Raw genomic sequence first — 16,546 nt, 5'->3', positions numbered from 1 at the left:
TGGAGTGCCCAATATATATTGTATTGCAGTAGTCCAGTGAGCTTAAACCAAGCACTTAAAGTACAGAAGTATTTCCCGATCAGTGTACCATGGAAAAGTCATCACTGCCTCATGCTCAGATCCAGGCCATTGCCTGACCTCTGCTCTCAGCATCAACATACATCAGCAGTGTCTCTTAAAAGTATACAGCTCCTTTCCTACATATGCATGTGTAATCATGCATACGTCTCCTTCCTAGCTACAGCATAAGCCCTGGGCTATTAATTAATGGGCAGCATGTGGGGCCTAGATAGCTAGGACCTGCTTTACACAGCACACACATTGCACACAGCACCTCATCTTCCCAATTTTTTTGTCCTTCCAGTCTCTGTCTTATCACCAATCTGAATAAGACAGGGAGAGCATGCACCAAGCATTGGATGTGACTCACTGTAAGTGCTGGGAGCAGCAGCAGTGAAGGAGCTCTGGCAGCTGCATGTGGCAGCCAAGGTAACCGAGTTGGCTGCCTGCATTACACCAACTAATCCATTTTGACAAGTTTGTGCATGTTTTTGCATTTCTCTCCCTTTGTTTAAAAATTTGGAAGAAAGGCTGATGGGGCTTTCAGGTTGATGTGCCATACATATTTGTTAATGTAGGTGTCCCTTGAGCAAGAAAATGTCAGAAACCCTGACCTACGGTATGATAATTGAACCCAAACATTTAAAATGGCACACAAAATGCAGACTATAAAAAGAGGCCTTAAACCCACTACTGATTTGAGGCATAAAAGAACATGAAGGTTCAATAAACCCTAAATCCCAGACCCTCAGCAAAAATGGGTAGACAGCAACTGGAAGCCTCACAAATCAGCAGGGCCAGAGGAGTGACTTAATACCATATGTCTGCTTTATTATGTTAATCACTAACTTGTTAGCATGCATCCACCTCTCATCCCTCATAATACAAGCTGCTACTACCCCATTAAGGCAGTAGCAGCTTGAATTGTAGATGCAACGGGAATATACAGTTGTATATCATTTGCATATATCTTCCAGTGCACCCTAAACAAGGAAAATTACCTTTTCCATTGATCCAGGAGGGACTCCTGACATGATATCCTTTGGAGGTAGCTAGTCCATCTGCAAAATATTAGGACTCAGCCATTGTTGACCCATTGTCTCTGCTACACTGTTCTTATTTAACAATTACTGGATCCTGCAGTGTTCAATTCTTTGGCCTGCCAAGGTTGGAGATGCTGCAGAGGAAGCATTCCCAGGCATCATGCCAAACCGGGGATGCATGACTACTAGGTTATGGAGGGAACTGCAGTCTGTGGTCACTGGCCAAAGATAGCTGGGCTGGATGGGAGGGAGGGTTTAAAATTACCAAATGAAGAAAATAACCCAGGAAGATGCAAATGAAGGTTCATGTTACCATAGTCCAATACAGGCTGGTTCAGACTGAACTGAAAGTCCAAAAAAGCAGAAGTGGGCTGCAAAGCAAAACACACACACACACATATACATGTATATACACACTGCAAACATTTCTGCACTGTAAGCTGGCAAAATGATTCTCTCAATCTGAGAGAATCTGCGCAGAAAATGGCAGAGACCCCGGCATGCTGCAAACCGAGCGCTCCGTTCACGGCGAAGATGAAGGCCCCGGCGCACTGGTCGCGGCAAACACGAAGGCCCGCGCGTGCCTCGGGATGCACTCCACTCGCAGCAAAGATGAAGGCCCCAGTGAGCATGAATGTATGTAGAGAGGTGTGTGTGTGTGTGTGTGTGTGTGTTATATTTATTTATTTATTTTGCATTCTTATATACAGACATTCCTGTAAAGTATACAGATCACACCGGTTCACAATAAAACAGAACTGTTGCGGGAGGGCGTTACATTAAACAATAAACCTTAGAGCATAAGAACATTCGAACATTTGGAGAAACAATGGAACAATTGCAAACTATTAGAAGCTTAATGCGGAATGACTATAAGATTTCAATACCGAATAACAGTATGTAAAATAGGGATGTGAATCGTTTTTTGACGATTTAAAATATCGTCCGATATATTTTAAATCGTCAAAAATCGTTAGAGGCGATATATATAATAGGAATTCCCCCGATTTATCGTCAAAAATCGTAAATCGGGGGAAGGGGGAGGGCAGGAAAACCAGCACACTAAAACAACCCTAAAACCCATCCCGACCCTTTAAAATAAATCCCCCACCCTCCCGAACCCCCCCAAAATGTCTTAAATTACCTGGGGTCCCGGTGTGATGTTCCACTCTCGGGCCACGGGTGCATTTGATAGAAATGGCGCCGGCGCTACCTTTGCCCTGTCATATGACAGGGCAAAGGTAGCGCCGGCGCCATTTTGGTTCCTGTCCCCCAACGTCGCGAGCGTAGGAGATCGCTCCCGGACCCCCGCTGGACCCCCAGGGACTTTTGGCCAGCTTGGGGGAGGGGCCTCCTGACCCCCACAAGACTTGCCAAAAGTCCAGCGGGGGTCCGGGAACGACCTCCTGCACTCGAATCGTGTTGCCGTACTGCAAAATGGCGCCGGCCGATCTCCTACGCTCGCGACGTCGGGGGACAGGAACCAAAATGGCGCCGGCGCTACCTTTGCCCTGTCATATGACAGGGCAAAGGTAGCGCCGGCGCCATTTCTATCAAATGCACCCGTGGCCCGAGAGTGGAACATCACACCGGGACCCCAGGTAATTTAAGACATTTTGGGGGGGTTCGGGAGGGTGGGGGATTTATTTTAAAGGGTCGGGGTGGGTTTTAGGGATGTTTTAGTGTGCCGGTTTTCCCGCCCTCCCCCGATTTACGATTTACACGATATTTAAAAAAACAAAACTGCGACGATCCGATTCCCTCCCCCCCCAGCCGAAATCGATCGTTAAGACGATCGATCACACGATTCACATCCCTAATGTAAAACATTAGACGTGAAGTTTGGATTCAGGGGATATGAGAGAGAGGAGGGGAGGGTGAGAGAGAGAAGGGGGAGGGAGTATTCTGAAGGCTATACAAAAGATACTGAGATATTATAACAAGCTATCCAAACCCCACTCCTCGCAATCAAGCGTATTCTTGTGAATAAGATTATTAATGACTGCAGAGCTCCAAATTAGATTGAAATAAATTCTAAGCCTCATCTGTAAGGCACGCACCCTATGCTTGAGGTAAGAGAGGTATGTGTCCCAGCCCACAGTAATCAGATTCACATATACCACACGATACTTGGGCGCGAGGAAGTAGAAATTAATCATCTGGGCCGCCGGCCATACGCAACAATCCATCTGGAAAGAAGAGACAGAGACATGAACCACAGGGCACATCTGCTTCTATGGAGAACAAAATCCATTTTACTACCTAGCTTTATTTTTAAAAGACTAACTAAGGGCCTGATTTATTAAGGCTTTTCTCCCATTTTGGGTCTATGGGGAAAATGCTTAGTAAATGAGATCCTAAATTTGTAGGAGCAAATAAAGGCTCTCTTATATGGAGAAGCATGTCAACAAGTGATAACATTTTTCAATGATTATTCTGAAATTCCAGGGATCCCTAAAGTCAGGACAGGGTCAAAATTCAAGGCATCTTATTTGCAGTCAAGTCCGGCTAGGAATAAGTTCATTTAGATCCAGATAGATTGTAAAATCAGCTTGTGTATAGAAAGGAAAATTGGTGCTTACCTGCTAATTATCATTCCTGTAATACCACAGATCAGTCCAGATAAATAGGTTTTGCATCTCTACCAGCAGATGGAGGCAGAAAACAAACTTTGAGGCACTGCTACTGCAGAGCGCAGAATTTGCGCAGAATTCCTCCCCCTGCGCAGAATTGCCAAATTCTGCGCAGAAAATGGCAGAGACCCTGGCATGCCGCGAACGGAGTGCACTGTTTGTGGCGAAGATGAAGGCCCCTGGTGCGCCGGTCACGGCAAACATGAAGGCCTGCTCGTGTCTCTGGATGCACTCCACTCGCGGCAAACACGAAGGCCCCAGTGAGCATGAATGTATGCAGAGAGGTGTGTGTGTCAAGGGGGAGGGGTGTGAGAGGAGAGGAGGGTGAGAGAAAGGGGAGGGAATATGAGAGATTAGGAGGGGTGAGGGGGTGAGAGAGAGAGCAGAGAGAGGGGGTGAGCAGGCGGGTGGGAAAGAGAGCAGAGGAGTGTGAGAAAGACCAGGGAGGGTAAGTAGGGGCGGGTGTGAGAGAGAGCAGGGGGGTGTTTGAGTGTGGGTGCCAGAGAGAGGGAGCATATATGAGGAGATTGTGAAGGAGTGTGTGTGTGAGATTGGGAGCTGGTGTGTATGAAAAAGGGATCCTGTGTATGTGAGAGTGCTGGCCTGTGTGAAGGGATTATGTATGTGTGAGAGAGGGCCTGTGTGAAGGAGTGCGTGAGAGAGAGACATAGGTAGCCTGTGTGAAGGTGTATGCATGAGAGAGAAAGGGAGCTTGTGAGAGTGTGCATGCAAGGGAGAGTGTCCCTGTATGAGGGGATGTATGTGTATGAGAGAGTGAGGGAGGGGACAGTACTGAGAACAGGGTCAAACTCTGGGAATGGAGATAGAGTGGAAGGGGTTGAGCCTAGAGATGGAGGGGAGAGTTACTGGCAGGTGGAAGAGTTGGGGCCTGAGAGGGCAAAAGTAGCCAGGGGAGTAGGGAGGGAGAGAGAGTGGGACACTTACAGTGAATTTCTAGGGAAATTCTGCTCAAAATATTTAAAATTCTGCATCTAAGTAATAACCTTTTTCTGTATTTGTGCACAGAATTTAAAATTTTTTTGCACAGAATTCCCCCAGGAGTAATATTGGAGAGTGCCACCTGCAGTCCCTCAGTTTTGACCTGTACCCAAGTCAAAGAGTAGATACCATTCCCCTTTCCAGGGCGAACCGGCAACACAGGGTTCAAACCCCCTGAAATGGAGGCTCACATACTATCAAAAAAGAAACACCCTGACAACCGCTTAACTCAAAAAAACTCAACTTCTGAATAGATTATAAAATTTCTGATGTAAGGTGTACAAGATCACCAGGAAATTCAGTCTTTCGGCAGCAAACTGGATCGGTCTCTGGACTGATCAGTGGTATTACAGGAATGAAAATTAGCAGATAAAAACCAATTTTCCTTTCCTGTTCATACCCAGATCAGTCTAGACAAGTGGGATGTACCCAAGCATCCCGCCACTGGGCGGAAACCCAAAAGACCCGCTCTTAACACACTTTCACTGAAGATCGCATCCTCCTGTGCCCAAATATCCAACCAGTAATATTTGGTGAAAGTACAAAGGAGGACCACACTGCAGCTCTACATATCTCTTAGGGAGATACCAATTGACACTTCACCCAAGAGGTTGCCTGCGCTCTAGTCGAATGTGCCTTGAGACTCATTGGAATTTCACGGCACTTACAAATATAGGCCAAGCAAATGGTCTCCTTCAACCATCTAGAAATCGTAGCCTTAGAAGCTCTCTCTCTCCTTTCTTCGCTTCACAGAATAACACAAAGATGATCAGACTGCCGAAAGCTATTAGTGACTTTCAAATAAGGCAACAGAGTGCGACTCATAACCAGAAGATGACTATCTCTATCTGCGGAGACTCTCTAGACCACTCTGGAAACTCAACTGTACGATTTACATGGAAAGAAGACAACATCCAGCAAAAAGGAGGTAACCATATGTAACATCACCCTGTCATCTGCAATATATAAAAAAGGATCCTGAGAAAACAGCGCCTGAAACTCGGAAATCTGCCTGGCTGAACAAATGGCAACCAGAAAAACTGTCTTCAACGTCAAGTCCTTCAAAGAAGCTCGTCTTAAAGGCTACCCCACAGAGAATCCACAAAACTAAGTTGAGGTTCCAATCGGGACACACTTTCCGAATCTGAGGCTGCAAATGCTTAACTCTTCAAGAAGCGAACTACATCGGCATGAGAGGCCAAATACCTTCTTTGCAATTTGCCCCTAAGACAACCCATGACTGCAAGCTGAATGTGGAGCCAACCACAGGCTAGGCCCTTGGACAAGCCCTGTTGCAGAACGGACAAAATGTAAGAAACTCCCACAGACAGAGGGTCCAGCAGCTGTAGAAGACACCTGGACTCAAACATCTTCCAAACCCTGACATACGCCATAGACATAGAGGGCCTCCTAGCCTGGAGTAAAGTGGAGATTACTGGTTCAGAATATCCCTTCAGATACAACCGCCGCCTTTCAAAAGCAAGCTACGAGACAAAAGCGATCCTTCCGATCCTAAAATATGAGTCCTTGTCACAGCAATCCCGGCAGGTGAGCCAACTGAAGAGGTCCGTTTATCACCAGATACACCAAATCTGCGAACCATGGATGTTATGGCCACTCCAGTACCACCAGCACTACTGTCCCTGGGTGCATCTCCATGCGCCGCAAAACTCGACTGATGAGTGGCCACAGAGGAAACACATACAGAAGCACTCCAGTTGGCCATGGATACACCAGAGAATCCAGCCCTACCGAACCGGACTTGCTTCTGTGACTGAAAAATCTTGCAGTCTTTGTACTGCCTTGCTTCGCTATGAGGTCTAACTGAGGAATGCCCCACCTGACACAGATGTGATTGAGGCTTCCGGAAACAGTTCCCACTCCCCGGGATCTAGTTTCCTGCTGAGGAAATCCTCCTGCACATTGTCCACTCCTGCGATATGTGAAGCCACAATCCCCTCGAGATGGCACTCCCCTCACACAAACAATAACTGAGTCTCCCGAGCCATAGCGTGACTCTTCGTCCCTCCTTTGCGGTTGATATATGCCACCATCGGCGCATTGTCCAAACACAAGCGGACCATCCGCCCCTCGATTGAGGGGAGGAACACCTCCACAGTCTTGCTCACCGCTCTAGTCTCCAGATGACTGATCGACCAAGACGCCTCTGCTGTGGACCAAAGACCCTGGGGCGGTACGACCTAGGCACACCATCATCCAGCCCTCGAGGATGGCATCTGTGGTCATCATCACCCAGTCCAGGGCATCCAGGTCCACTCCCTTTTCCAGGTTGTGCCGCAAGAGCCACCATGAAATACTGGACCTATATTCTCCTAGAAGAGGTAACGGCAGATGATACTCCAACATCAGATTACACCTGGACAAAAGCAACTTTTGCAAAAGGACACGTGAGCAAAGTCACAAGGAACCAAATCCAACATCAAGGCCATGGAACCCAGCACCTATTTATTTATTTTTATTTAAAATACTTTTATTCCACACCTCAATAAAATGTTTGGTGTAGATTCATACAAAATAAAATGTAACCAACATATATTATGTTATTATAACAATTTTTAAAGGAAAACAGCACACTTCAGCCAAAAGTGACTTAAAAAAAAATACTGCCTTCAACGCCTTTCTATTTAAAATAATCCCAGACCTTTGGTATTTACAGGCTCAGATGTGTCATCTGCGCCTGCAACTTCGACAACCTGTCCAATGTCAAACACCCTGCCTTTATGGGTATCGAAGCGGGTACCTAGATAATCCAACGACTAAGACAGAACCAGGTGCCTCTTTGCTACATTGATCACCGAACCCAGAGAGCTCAGGGTCTCCATCACTCACTGTACAGACTGACTGCACTTCTCCATCTTTACCCAAACGAGCCAATCGTCCAAATATGGGTGGACCAGAATTCCCTCTTGCTTCAAAGCTGCCACCACTACCGCCATTACTTTGGGAGGTTCGGGGAGTCGTAGCCAACCCGAAAGGGAGAGCTTGAAACTGGGAAGTGCTGACCCAGCACCATGAACCGCGGAAACATCCAATGCTCCTTTCAAATGGGAATATGGAGATAAGCTTCGGTCAGGTCCAAAGACACCAGGAAGTTTCCTCTGTGGACCGCTGCTCTCACTGTACGCAACACCTCCATTTGGAAACGCGGAACCCGCAAGGCTATGTTTACCTTTTGCAAAAGCAGAATGGGGCAGAAGGTGCCTGCCTTCTTTGGAACCATGAAATAAATGGAGTACGTCCCTCTTCCTTGTTTGCCCAGCGGGAAAGGAGCAATCGCATCCTATCTTAGTAACCTCTGCAGAGTCCCCTCCACTGCTTCCCGTTTGCTTCACGATGAGAGGTAGGACTCTAGAAAGGTTTCCCTGACCGGGCCTGAAAATTCTAAGGCGTAACCCTCTCTTACTATCTCCAAAATCCACTGGTCTGAGGTAATCTTGGCCCACCCCTCGTAAAAGTGGGACAATCTGCCCCCTACCGCTTCCACTGAGGAGTGGGCGATCCTGGCTTTATTGCGAGGACTTTCCTCCTCCAGTTCCTTGACAAGCACCGTCCCTGGAGGATATGAGGGAACCCCAAAAGGATTGCTGACGTCCCGAAACAGGTTCCCTTGCCAGAACGAAACCTCTGCGAATCCCGAAAATGGGACCGGGATGGAAAGACCTTCTCATTGCTCTACTTATCCTCTGGCAATCTGTTCCCTTTGGTTTCTCCTAAAGACTTATCAACTGATCCAGACCCTCCCCAAATAGAAGCTTCCCTTTAAGGGAAGATTATACAGCTGGGACTTGGACCACATGTCCACCGACCAATTGCGCAACCACAAAAGCCTGGGTGCAGCCACCACCGAGACCATGCTCCTGGCGGAAGTACGCACCAAATCATATAGCGCATGTGCCAAATATGCCACTCCAGCCTCCAAACATGCCAAAAGCATGGGGCTGAGCGTTCTGGTAGAAGCCTGCTCTTGTGCCTTCTGAACCCAGCAGAAGCAGGCATGCTGCATCATGCTGCCATACATGGTGGCCCACAGACTTAAGGCAGACACCTCAAATATGCAATTCAATTTAATCTCCAACTTGCAGTTTTGATCATCCTTCACAGCAGCCAAATCTGCAACCAGGATCGTAGGCGTCTTAGTCACTGCAGAGACCACCGCATCCACCTTAGGAATCTTTAGGCGATCCAGACTCTCCTCCATCAAAAGATAAAGCTTCGCTATAGCCCTGCCGACCTTCAAGCCTGCTTCCGGGAAATCCCACTCCTGGCTGATGAGCTTCTGAATCTTCTTAGGCAACGGAAAGGCACTGGGAGTACCAAGCAGTCCATTCAGGACTGGATTCACTCCTTCTCTGTCAGACTCTTCCCTGAGTCATCTTAACCTCCAATTCTTCCTGAGGAATGAGAGGGCGATGTTCCTCCTTTTTAAACAGGTCATCCCCTTCTGTCACGGGTCCCTCATCCGGATCAGTATCATCCCTTTAAGAATCAGGATTCTTTTTTTTTTTTTTTTTTGCAATTGGTATTTTATTGAAAGTTGAAAACATGAACATTAAGCAAGCAGAATAACAGGAATACAGCTTAAAGAAGAATACAACTCAGAGTACAAAGAGCAATGAAATATCCGCTGCCAAAACCAGCAGGCATGTTGCACTCTAAATGAGCTAAGTAAGGTTTTATTTTTTCAGCTCCACCCCCCCTCCCCCCCCCTTTCCAGGTACATACACAGGATCAACATGTGAGGCAAAGAGAGAACTGTATTGGCTGCAATAAAGAGGTATAAAATCGAAATAAACGGTGTCAGATTTTTTATTTGTTTTTTGTCCACCTTCAGAAGTGTGTCGGTAGATCATCCTACCCTTAAGTACTGGGCTAAGGTGTCCCACCGCTATTAGGCCGTCCCCTGAGTAGGACCCTTCTGAGTACGTAGCCATTGGGTCAGAGGGTGCCATATAGCTGAAAAGGGTTTCAAAGTGTCATTTTTAACCGCAGTGAGGTACGACAAATGATACTGGCTATGTAACCTGTGCAGGACCTCTGCCCTGGATGGGATGTCCGGAGATTTCCACACCTTAGCTAATGTAGCCCGAGCAGCAATATATACTTGTGTAAGGAATTTATGAGTATGCTTAGGATAGTCCTCAGAGGGCTCATGTTAAGAATCAGGATTCTGACCCCATTCGGGTCCACCCCCTGTGGTGAGACAGGATCCTCCTGCATCTCGACAGAGTCATCCAGATCTCTGGGGTCGTCCTCAGCTCCTGTGCAACGCAATCCCAGGCCCTGCCGACCTTCAAGCCTGCTTCTGGGAAATCCCATTCCTGGCTGATGAGTTTCTGAATCTTCTTAGGCAACGGAAAGGCACTGGGAGGACCAAGCAGTCCATTCAGGATGTCTAAAAACTCCCACAGACGCTATCCTTGGCTGCTTGGAAGGGGCACTTGGCCGCGTTTCTCTGGCTTTCTTCTCTTCTGAACCCTTCCTAGCCAGGAAGGCTCTAGGCAACAGCAAGAAAAACTCCGGAGAAAATGCCTCCAAATCCTCGGCCCCCTGCGCGAGGAGACTGCCTTCCAAGTCCACTTCCCCATCCTGATCCTCAGCATCCTGCACCACAAGAGGGAGGGGAGAAGGGGAATCACTGCACTCCCGACAGGGTGGGGTCCCCTGGATTCAATCCCCCACGGGTGTGGCTGAAACGGCAACCCCCCCCCCCCCCGGGACCACAGCCACGACCCCCAAAGCCTGGGAGGCCCTCCTTTCTTTTGATCCTCCCGTGGAGGTTCCTTTCTCACCCGACACACACCTGGTGCACAGGGAGTGGGAATTAAGCCAGGCCAACCAGAGACCGCAGGTCCTGCAAGCCGCTATGGGTCTCGCGGCATGGTTCAAGCACACAGACACAAAAGTAGGCTGCACCACGTGGCTGCCCCGCTGAGCCGAGTGATCACATCAGCCCAAGCGACACGCGAACAGGACTTGCCTAATATAGAAGAAGATTTCCCTGCCGGGCAAAATAAACCACCTGCAGACTCTCCTTCCTGCAGACCTCGGCAGCTCCCGCCTGCCGCCCTCCCCATCACAGAGCTGCAGACTGATTCTCCAACACTAGGTCTTTTTTCCTTTTTTTTTTGTAAAACTTAATTTACAAGCGTATAAGGATACTTCCCCTGATCAGAGACAGAAGCTGGCAGGAGGTGACTTCGGAGCAGAGAGGGAGCCAGGCCCTTGGCTATCAAGGCCTCTGGAAGAAATGGGCTATGCCAGTCAGGGAATTTCCAAACCCCGGGTCGCCCGGCTCGACCCGAGGGATGGCCCACAAACGAACTTAGCACATGGGGGAGCTAACAACTTCTCGAAGCAAAATACTGTTCACTATCTCCCAAATTTAACTTTCCTTCAGAAGTGCAGGTTTGCACCTCTACCATCTGCTGGAGACAGAGAGATACTGAGGGACTGCAGGTTGCACTCTTGGATAAGTAGCAGTGCCTCAAAGTTTTTGTTCTCTGCCTCCATCTGCTGGTAGGGATGCAAAACCTACTTGTCTGGACTGATCTGGGTATGAACAGGAAAACAGACCAGGCAGTGATACCAGTACAGCTCCAGCTGCCACAATGGCAGGGGCTTGCTAACATCAATACTGCTTGGGCTGGCCCAAAATGGATGCCAGCACCAACAGGGTAAGCTGGTCTACCGATCACTCAGGCCTGATATTAACTCCCTATCTAGCCAGAGGCAGTTTCCACCACCATAACATAGGGTATGCCATACTGGGTCAGACCAAGAGTCCATGAAGCCCAGTATCCCATCTCCAACAGTGGGCAATCCAAATTTCAAGTACCTGGCAAGTATGCAATCATTACATAGATCCCAAGGTACTAATGCCAGAAACCTTTTTAAAACCCAGTTTCACTATCTGTCTTAACCACATCATCTGGCAATGAATTCCAGAGCTTAATTGTGTGTTGAGTGAAAATTAATTTTCTCCAATTTGTTTTGACGACAGAGTTCCACTTTATGTTTGGAATGACAGAGTTCCACTTTAAGTACAGAAAAACATATTTCCTGTAAACACGAGGAGACAAGCACAGCAGATAAGATTGCAAAAACCCAACCTTGAAAAAAGAAAAAGAAAACACACCCACACACACTATTCTTGAATTCATTTTCAGAAGATTTCTGGTCACATTGTCTGTGGGAAGGGGGCAGTTGCCTTCTTGCTACTCCTGTGCTGCTCCTCCTCACCCCTGCTGGTGCTTCATCACTTTCCCTTTGCATGGCTCAGTTACAATTTAGGATTTGACCAGAGGGAAATCAATAAATCCACAACATGAAACTGAGGAAGTGCAAAGGGGTGAAGAATATGCTCTTCTGCCTTCTCCCAAATAAAGTTCAGTGCCAGAAGCTTCATCCAGGGATCAACAGAAACAGCTAAATGCATTTTACAAATTATCTCTGGAATGGCATTAATCATACTAACCCTTTTAACAGTTTTGTTTTGTTTTTCTTTTAATTCCTCCTTGAAGAAAAATCTTTCCTTACCTTATATAATTCCAAGAACTTGCCCGTGAATTCTTTCCAGCTCACCTCCATAGTATGTCCTTCCATTACTCCCATGCCTAAATTTAACAGATATTAAAAAAAAAAAAAAAAAAGTTATTCAGTGCAAGAAACTGCTGCATTTTAAATACATAGATGTGTGCTATGCCAGGAGTTTTCAGCCAGCCAGTCAGGTTCTTAGGATATTCATGATGAATATGCATGGAAGAGATCTGCATACAATGGAGGCAGTGCATGCAAATATGTCTCATGCATATTCACTGTGCATATCCTGAAAATCCAACTGACTAGGGGGTAATCGAGCAGAGTCTGAAACACCTGTGCTATGCCATTCTTCCATGGAGCTTTCAAAGGTAACAGCCCAAATCAGGTTTCAAATGATGGTGTTCCACAATAGAACATGCTTGTGGCCACCCTAACCTGATTTTGCCCAATCTCATCTGATTTTAGAATGAAGCCACATGCACCTAAAGGCGGCTGGTACTGAATATTTATCATGGCCATTACATGTTTAATGAGTTGCACTGGCTTAGTGGCTGTGCATCACCATGCAACAACCTAGCTTCTCTTTTGATGTGACCGCTGCGAAAAAAAAAAAAAGGGGGGCCCAGATGAGGAGGAAGGAGAAAACGGCGGCGGTGTGTTGGGTCGCCAATCAGGAGCGGCTGTGCCAGATACTGCATTGCATCAGCTTGATCCTCCCTTATCCTGGGAAGATTTTCAACACTGGTTCAGTGAACTGCAGGAAGATATGGGATCGCTAAAACAGGAGCTCAACTCTATGGTGGCTGAGCTGTGGCATGAGTGTGCTGAGCACAGGTTAGATGAGGAGAGTACATATGAAAGCAACCAGCAAGAGCTGAAGCATTTGCAAGATGATAATGCATTGCTTAAAGACTGGGTGGAAGATTTGGAAAATAGAACCAGAAGGGGAAAACTGCAGTTCAGGGGTGTTTCTGAGGAAGCTGCCTATTCGGACTGTGCACAAGTAGTCGCAGCAATATGTACACTTATCCTGAATACTGCTGAAGGAGAGGAAGCGACACCTAAAATACTGTTGGATAGAGGGCACAGATCTTTGGCTCACCCGAGGGGTAATGCTCCCAGAGATATCATGGTTTGTTTTCATGAATATGCTGTGAAAGAAATGGTGATGACTCAGGCAAGGAAAATAAAAGATGTACAGTGGCAAGGTCATAAGGTGGAAGTTTTTCAGGATCTTTCTCCGATCACGATCAAGAAAAGAAGGGACTTCAGAGAGAAACTCCAAGTGCTGAGGAACGGTAATCATCATTGTAAGTGGTTGTGCCCTTTTGGATTACAGTTTACCATAAATGGGCCAAATCTGTGGATGAGTGGGTGAAGATTCTTCAAGCCGCCGGATTGGTGAAGAACATGGGCCCCATCATGAGATAGTCCTCCGCTGCGTTCAATAGCGAGCGTAGCTCCAGATGGCAGAGAGTACAATCTGGAAGGAAGCGTCTGAGAAGACATTCGGGAGGAACTTCATCTTCCAGAGATGCTGTGACCTGAGCAATGATCTGGTACAGTGGAGTTTTGCTTTTGGACTTTCTGGGTCTGATCAGATGCAGAGGTTTCATACTTGGCATTTCTTGCTGGTTGCTATCGGACAGGTTTCTTTGGGGGGGGGGGTGCATAAGGTTTCTTCTAGCAGAGGGTTGGTGGGGGGTTCGAGGGCAGCCAAGATGTGATGAGTGTCATCACTCATTCAGGAGATGATAGGAGTGACTTGGGAGGGGAAGGGGACTGGGCAGGGTGTTTGTGGGAAGGGAAAGGTAATTGGGAGGTTAGGGGGTATGTGTCTCTGGCATGAATACCAGTAGGGTTGGGTAGATGAGTTTGTGAGCAAAATGCAGTATATATGAGGGAGAGGTAGCAGTTATAAAACTGTTTCCAGATTTGATGGAGGGTACAGAGAGTTATGTTTGATCCGGAGTAATGGGGGAGTTAAAGATTATGTCCTGGAATGCTAAAGGGCGCAATACAAATAACTAAGAAGAAAAGATTGCTGCAAGATGCTATCAGAAAGAGGGCTGATATTCTGTTATGCCAAGAAACCCATTTAAGGGAGAAATATGAAAGGTCGATGGCATCTAATTATTATCCATTACAGTTTTTTGCAGCAGCAACAGCAATTAAATACAGTGGAGTGTGCATTCTTTTTTCCAAAAATGTGGTGGTGGTTGTGATCTCTATTATGAGGGATTTGAAGGGTAGGTACATTATAGTCAAATTGAAGATGGGTAATGATATTTATACGCTAGTGAATCTTTATGCTCCTAACACTGGACTAAGGGAAATTTCTGGAGGAGCTTTCGAAAACACTGCAGCAATGGGCAGGTAGTCATCTTATAATTGGGAGGGATTTTAATCTCACGAGCTACACATTCTCGGATAATAATGGGGGGAGGGGCTTCACAGACTAATAGGAAGAGATTGAAATTACTTATGGCAGATTGGGAGTTGGTAGATATTTGGTGCCTCTCATCACAGAGTGGAATTATACCTTCTTTTCCAAGGCCCATAGGGTTTTTTCTAGGTTTGACTTTTTTTCTGATCAATAAAACCTTGGTCAATAAGGTGGGGACAAGAAATAACATGGTCTGATCATGCAGCTGTTTGGTTGGGAGGACAACTTGGGGAGAGATTTTGAAGACTTAATGAAAGTTTATTAGATAATGACTTTAGTGAGCAACTAAGATGCGAGATGAGGCATTATCTGGTATACTTTGGGAAGGATTTAAAGCAGTAGCTTGGGGTAAATTAATTGCCAGAACATCTTAATAAAAAAAGAAAAGAGGAGTGGCAAACTGTTACAAATGTCCTTAGACCTGGCCTTCCAGTTGAAGCTTAACTCATCACAGGTCAGTTTTGATGTCGAAAAGACCTTTGACCGGGTCAGCTGGGCATTCTTATTGAAACCCTCAATAGATATGGTTTTCATGGTCTATTTATTTATATTTTATTTATTTTTAACTATGCTATATGCAAACCCACAAGTGGCAATTTTGGTTAATGGGGAATTTTCTAATGACTTCACCCTAGAGAGGGGCACCCGACAAGGTTGCCCACCATCTCCTGTACTCTTTGTTCTATCTCTGGACCCACTGTTGCGAATTCTGAATGACAAACTCATTGAGGGGATAAAAATGGGCAAATCGGCCTTCAAGATAGCCACCTTCGCCAGTAATTTATTACTTCATGTGGTTGACCCAGTCAACTGTCTTGCTAATGCTCTGACAGCTGTTGCAGACTATGGGCCTCTGGCAAGCTTTAAGTTAAACTTGGATAAATCAGAAGCTATGATGGTCAGATCAGATAGCTGTGAATTATGGGGGGATAATTTCCCTTTGAAATGGGCAGGGAGCACAATCAATATCTTGGGGTGTGGATAACAAAAAACATTACTAAGCTATACGGAGCAAACAGACCGAATATACAAAAGTCGGAAAGATTGCTCACCTCCTGGAGGCATTTCCCTTTATCTATAACAGGCCAAATATATTTACTTAAAATGACGATCCTACCCAGATGGTTATATGTCAAAGGGGTCCTGCCCATACTCTTAACTACATCTTCCGTTAAAAAATTTCATGGAGGCGCTAGAGAGCAGCTCAACAAGATGGCCGCCTGAATAGCTTGCTCCTTCTCACCCCTGATTAACAACGACTTTTTCAGCAGCAGTTGCGGTCCCTGAAGCGCTAAAATAACGGGCTGGGTTGCCGGTGCAGTGCGCGATGGCGGCACGAAAAAAAACGGCGGATTTAAAACAGTTTGCGTTCAGCAAACTCGCGGAGGAGCTTCTCCCGGAGGGTGAGGAACAGGCCGCGGCGGGCCCCGACCACGAGGACGCAGTTGCTGGCTCCAGCGTTGCTGCGCCTGGTGCAGCGGCAGCACTAGCGACTTCAGAACCGCCGGAGTTCCCTACACGCACCGAACTGAGGAACTGGTTTATTGAGCTAAGAGCTGACCTAAAAGCCCACAAAGCGGATATCGTGGCCTCAATAGCAACTGTCCGGGAGGACTTGAACGCCCTGGGACGCCGGGTAGATGACATAGATGGCCGCCTGGATGGCCAGGAGGCACTAACGGATTCGCTCTCCGCCCAAACTACCCGGGTGGCCTCAGATGTGGAAATGCTCTCCGAGAAGGTGGAGGATTTAGAGAATAGATCAAGGAGGGCAAACCTCCGCCTGAGAGGTGTCCCGGAGTCTG

General features: G+C 46.9%; 1 protein-coding gene across 6 annotated transcripts in view; it reads right to left on the bottom strand.

Moving 5' to 3' along the window:
- MPV17L2 (MPV17 mitochondrial inner membrane protein like 2) overlaps window positions 1–16,546 on the bottom strand; it is a 169,369-nt gene that overhangs the window by 100,449 nt on the left and 52,374 nt on the right. For all 6 annotated transcript variants that reach the window (XM_029614343.1, XM_029614346.1, XM_029614342.1 and 3 more), the window contains exons 4-5: window positions 12,293–12,369; window positions 3,164–3,292 (exon numbers count right to left, since the gene is read on the bottom strand). In XM_029614343.1, coding sequence (XP_029470203.1) covers window positions 3,164–3,292; window positions 12,293–12,369 — 206 coding nt within the window. The remainder of the gene's footprint in view (window positions 1–3,163; window positions 3,293–12,292; window positions 12,370–16,546) is intronic.

The sequence above is a fragment of the Rhinatrema bivittatum genome, chromosome 8 (assembly GCF_901001135.1).
Source record: "Rhinatrema bivittatum chromosome 8, aRhiBiv1.1, whole genome shotgun sequence".
Taxonomy (NCBI): domain Eukaryota; kingdom Metazoa; phylum Chordata; class Amphibia; order Gymnophiona; family Rhinatrematidae; genus Rhinatrema; species Rhinatrema bivittatum.
This window is presented reverse-complemented; position numbering and strand designations above follow the sequence as displayed.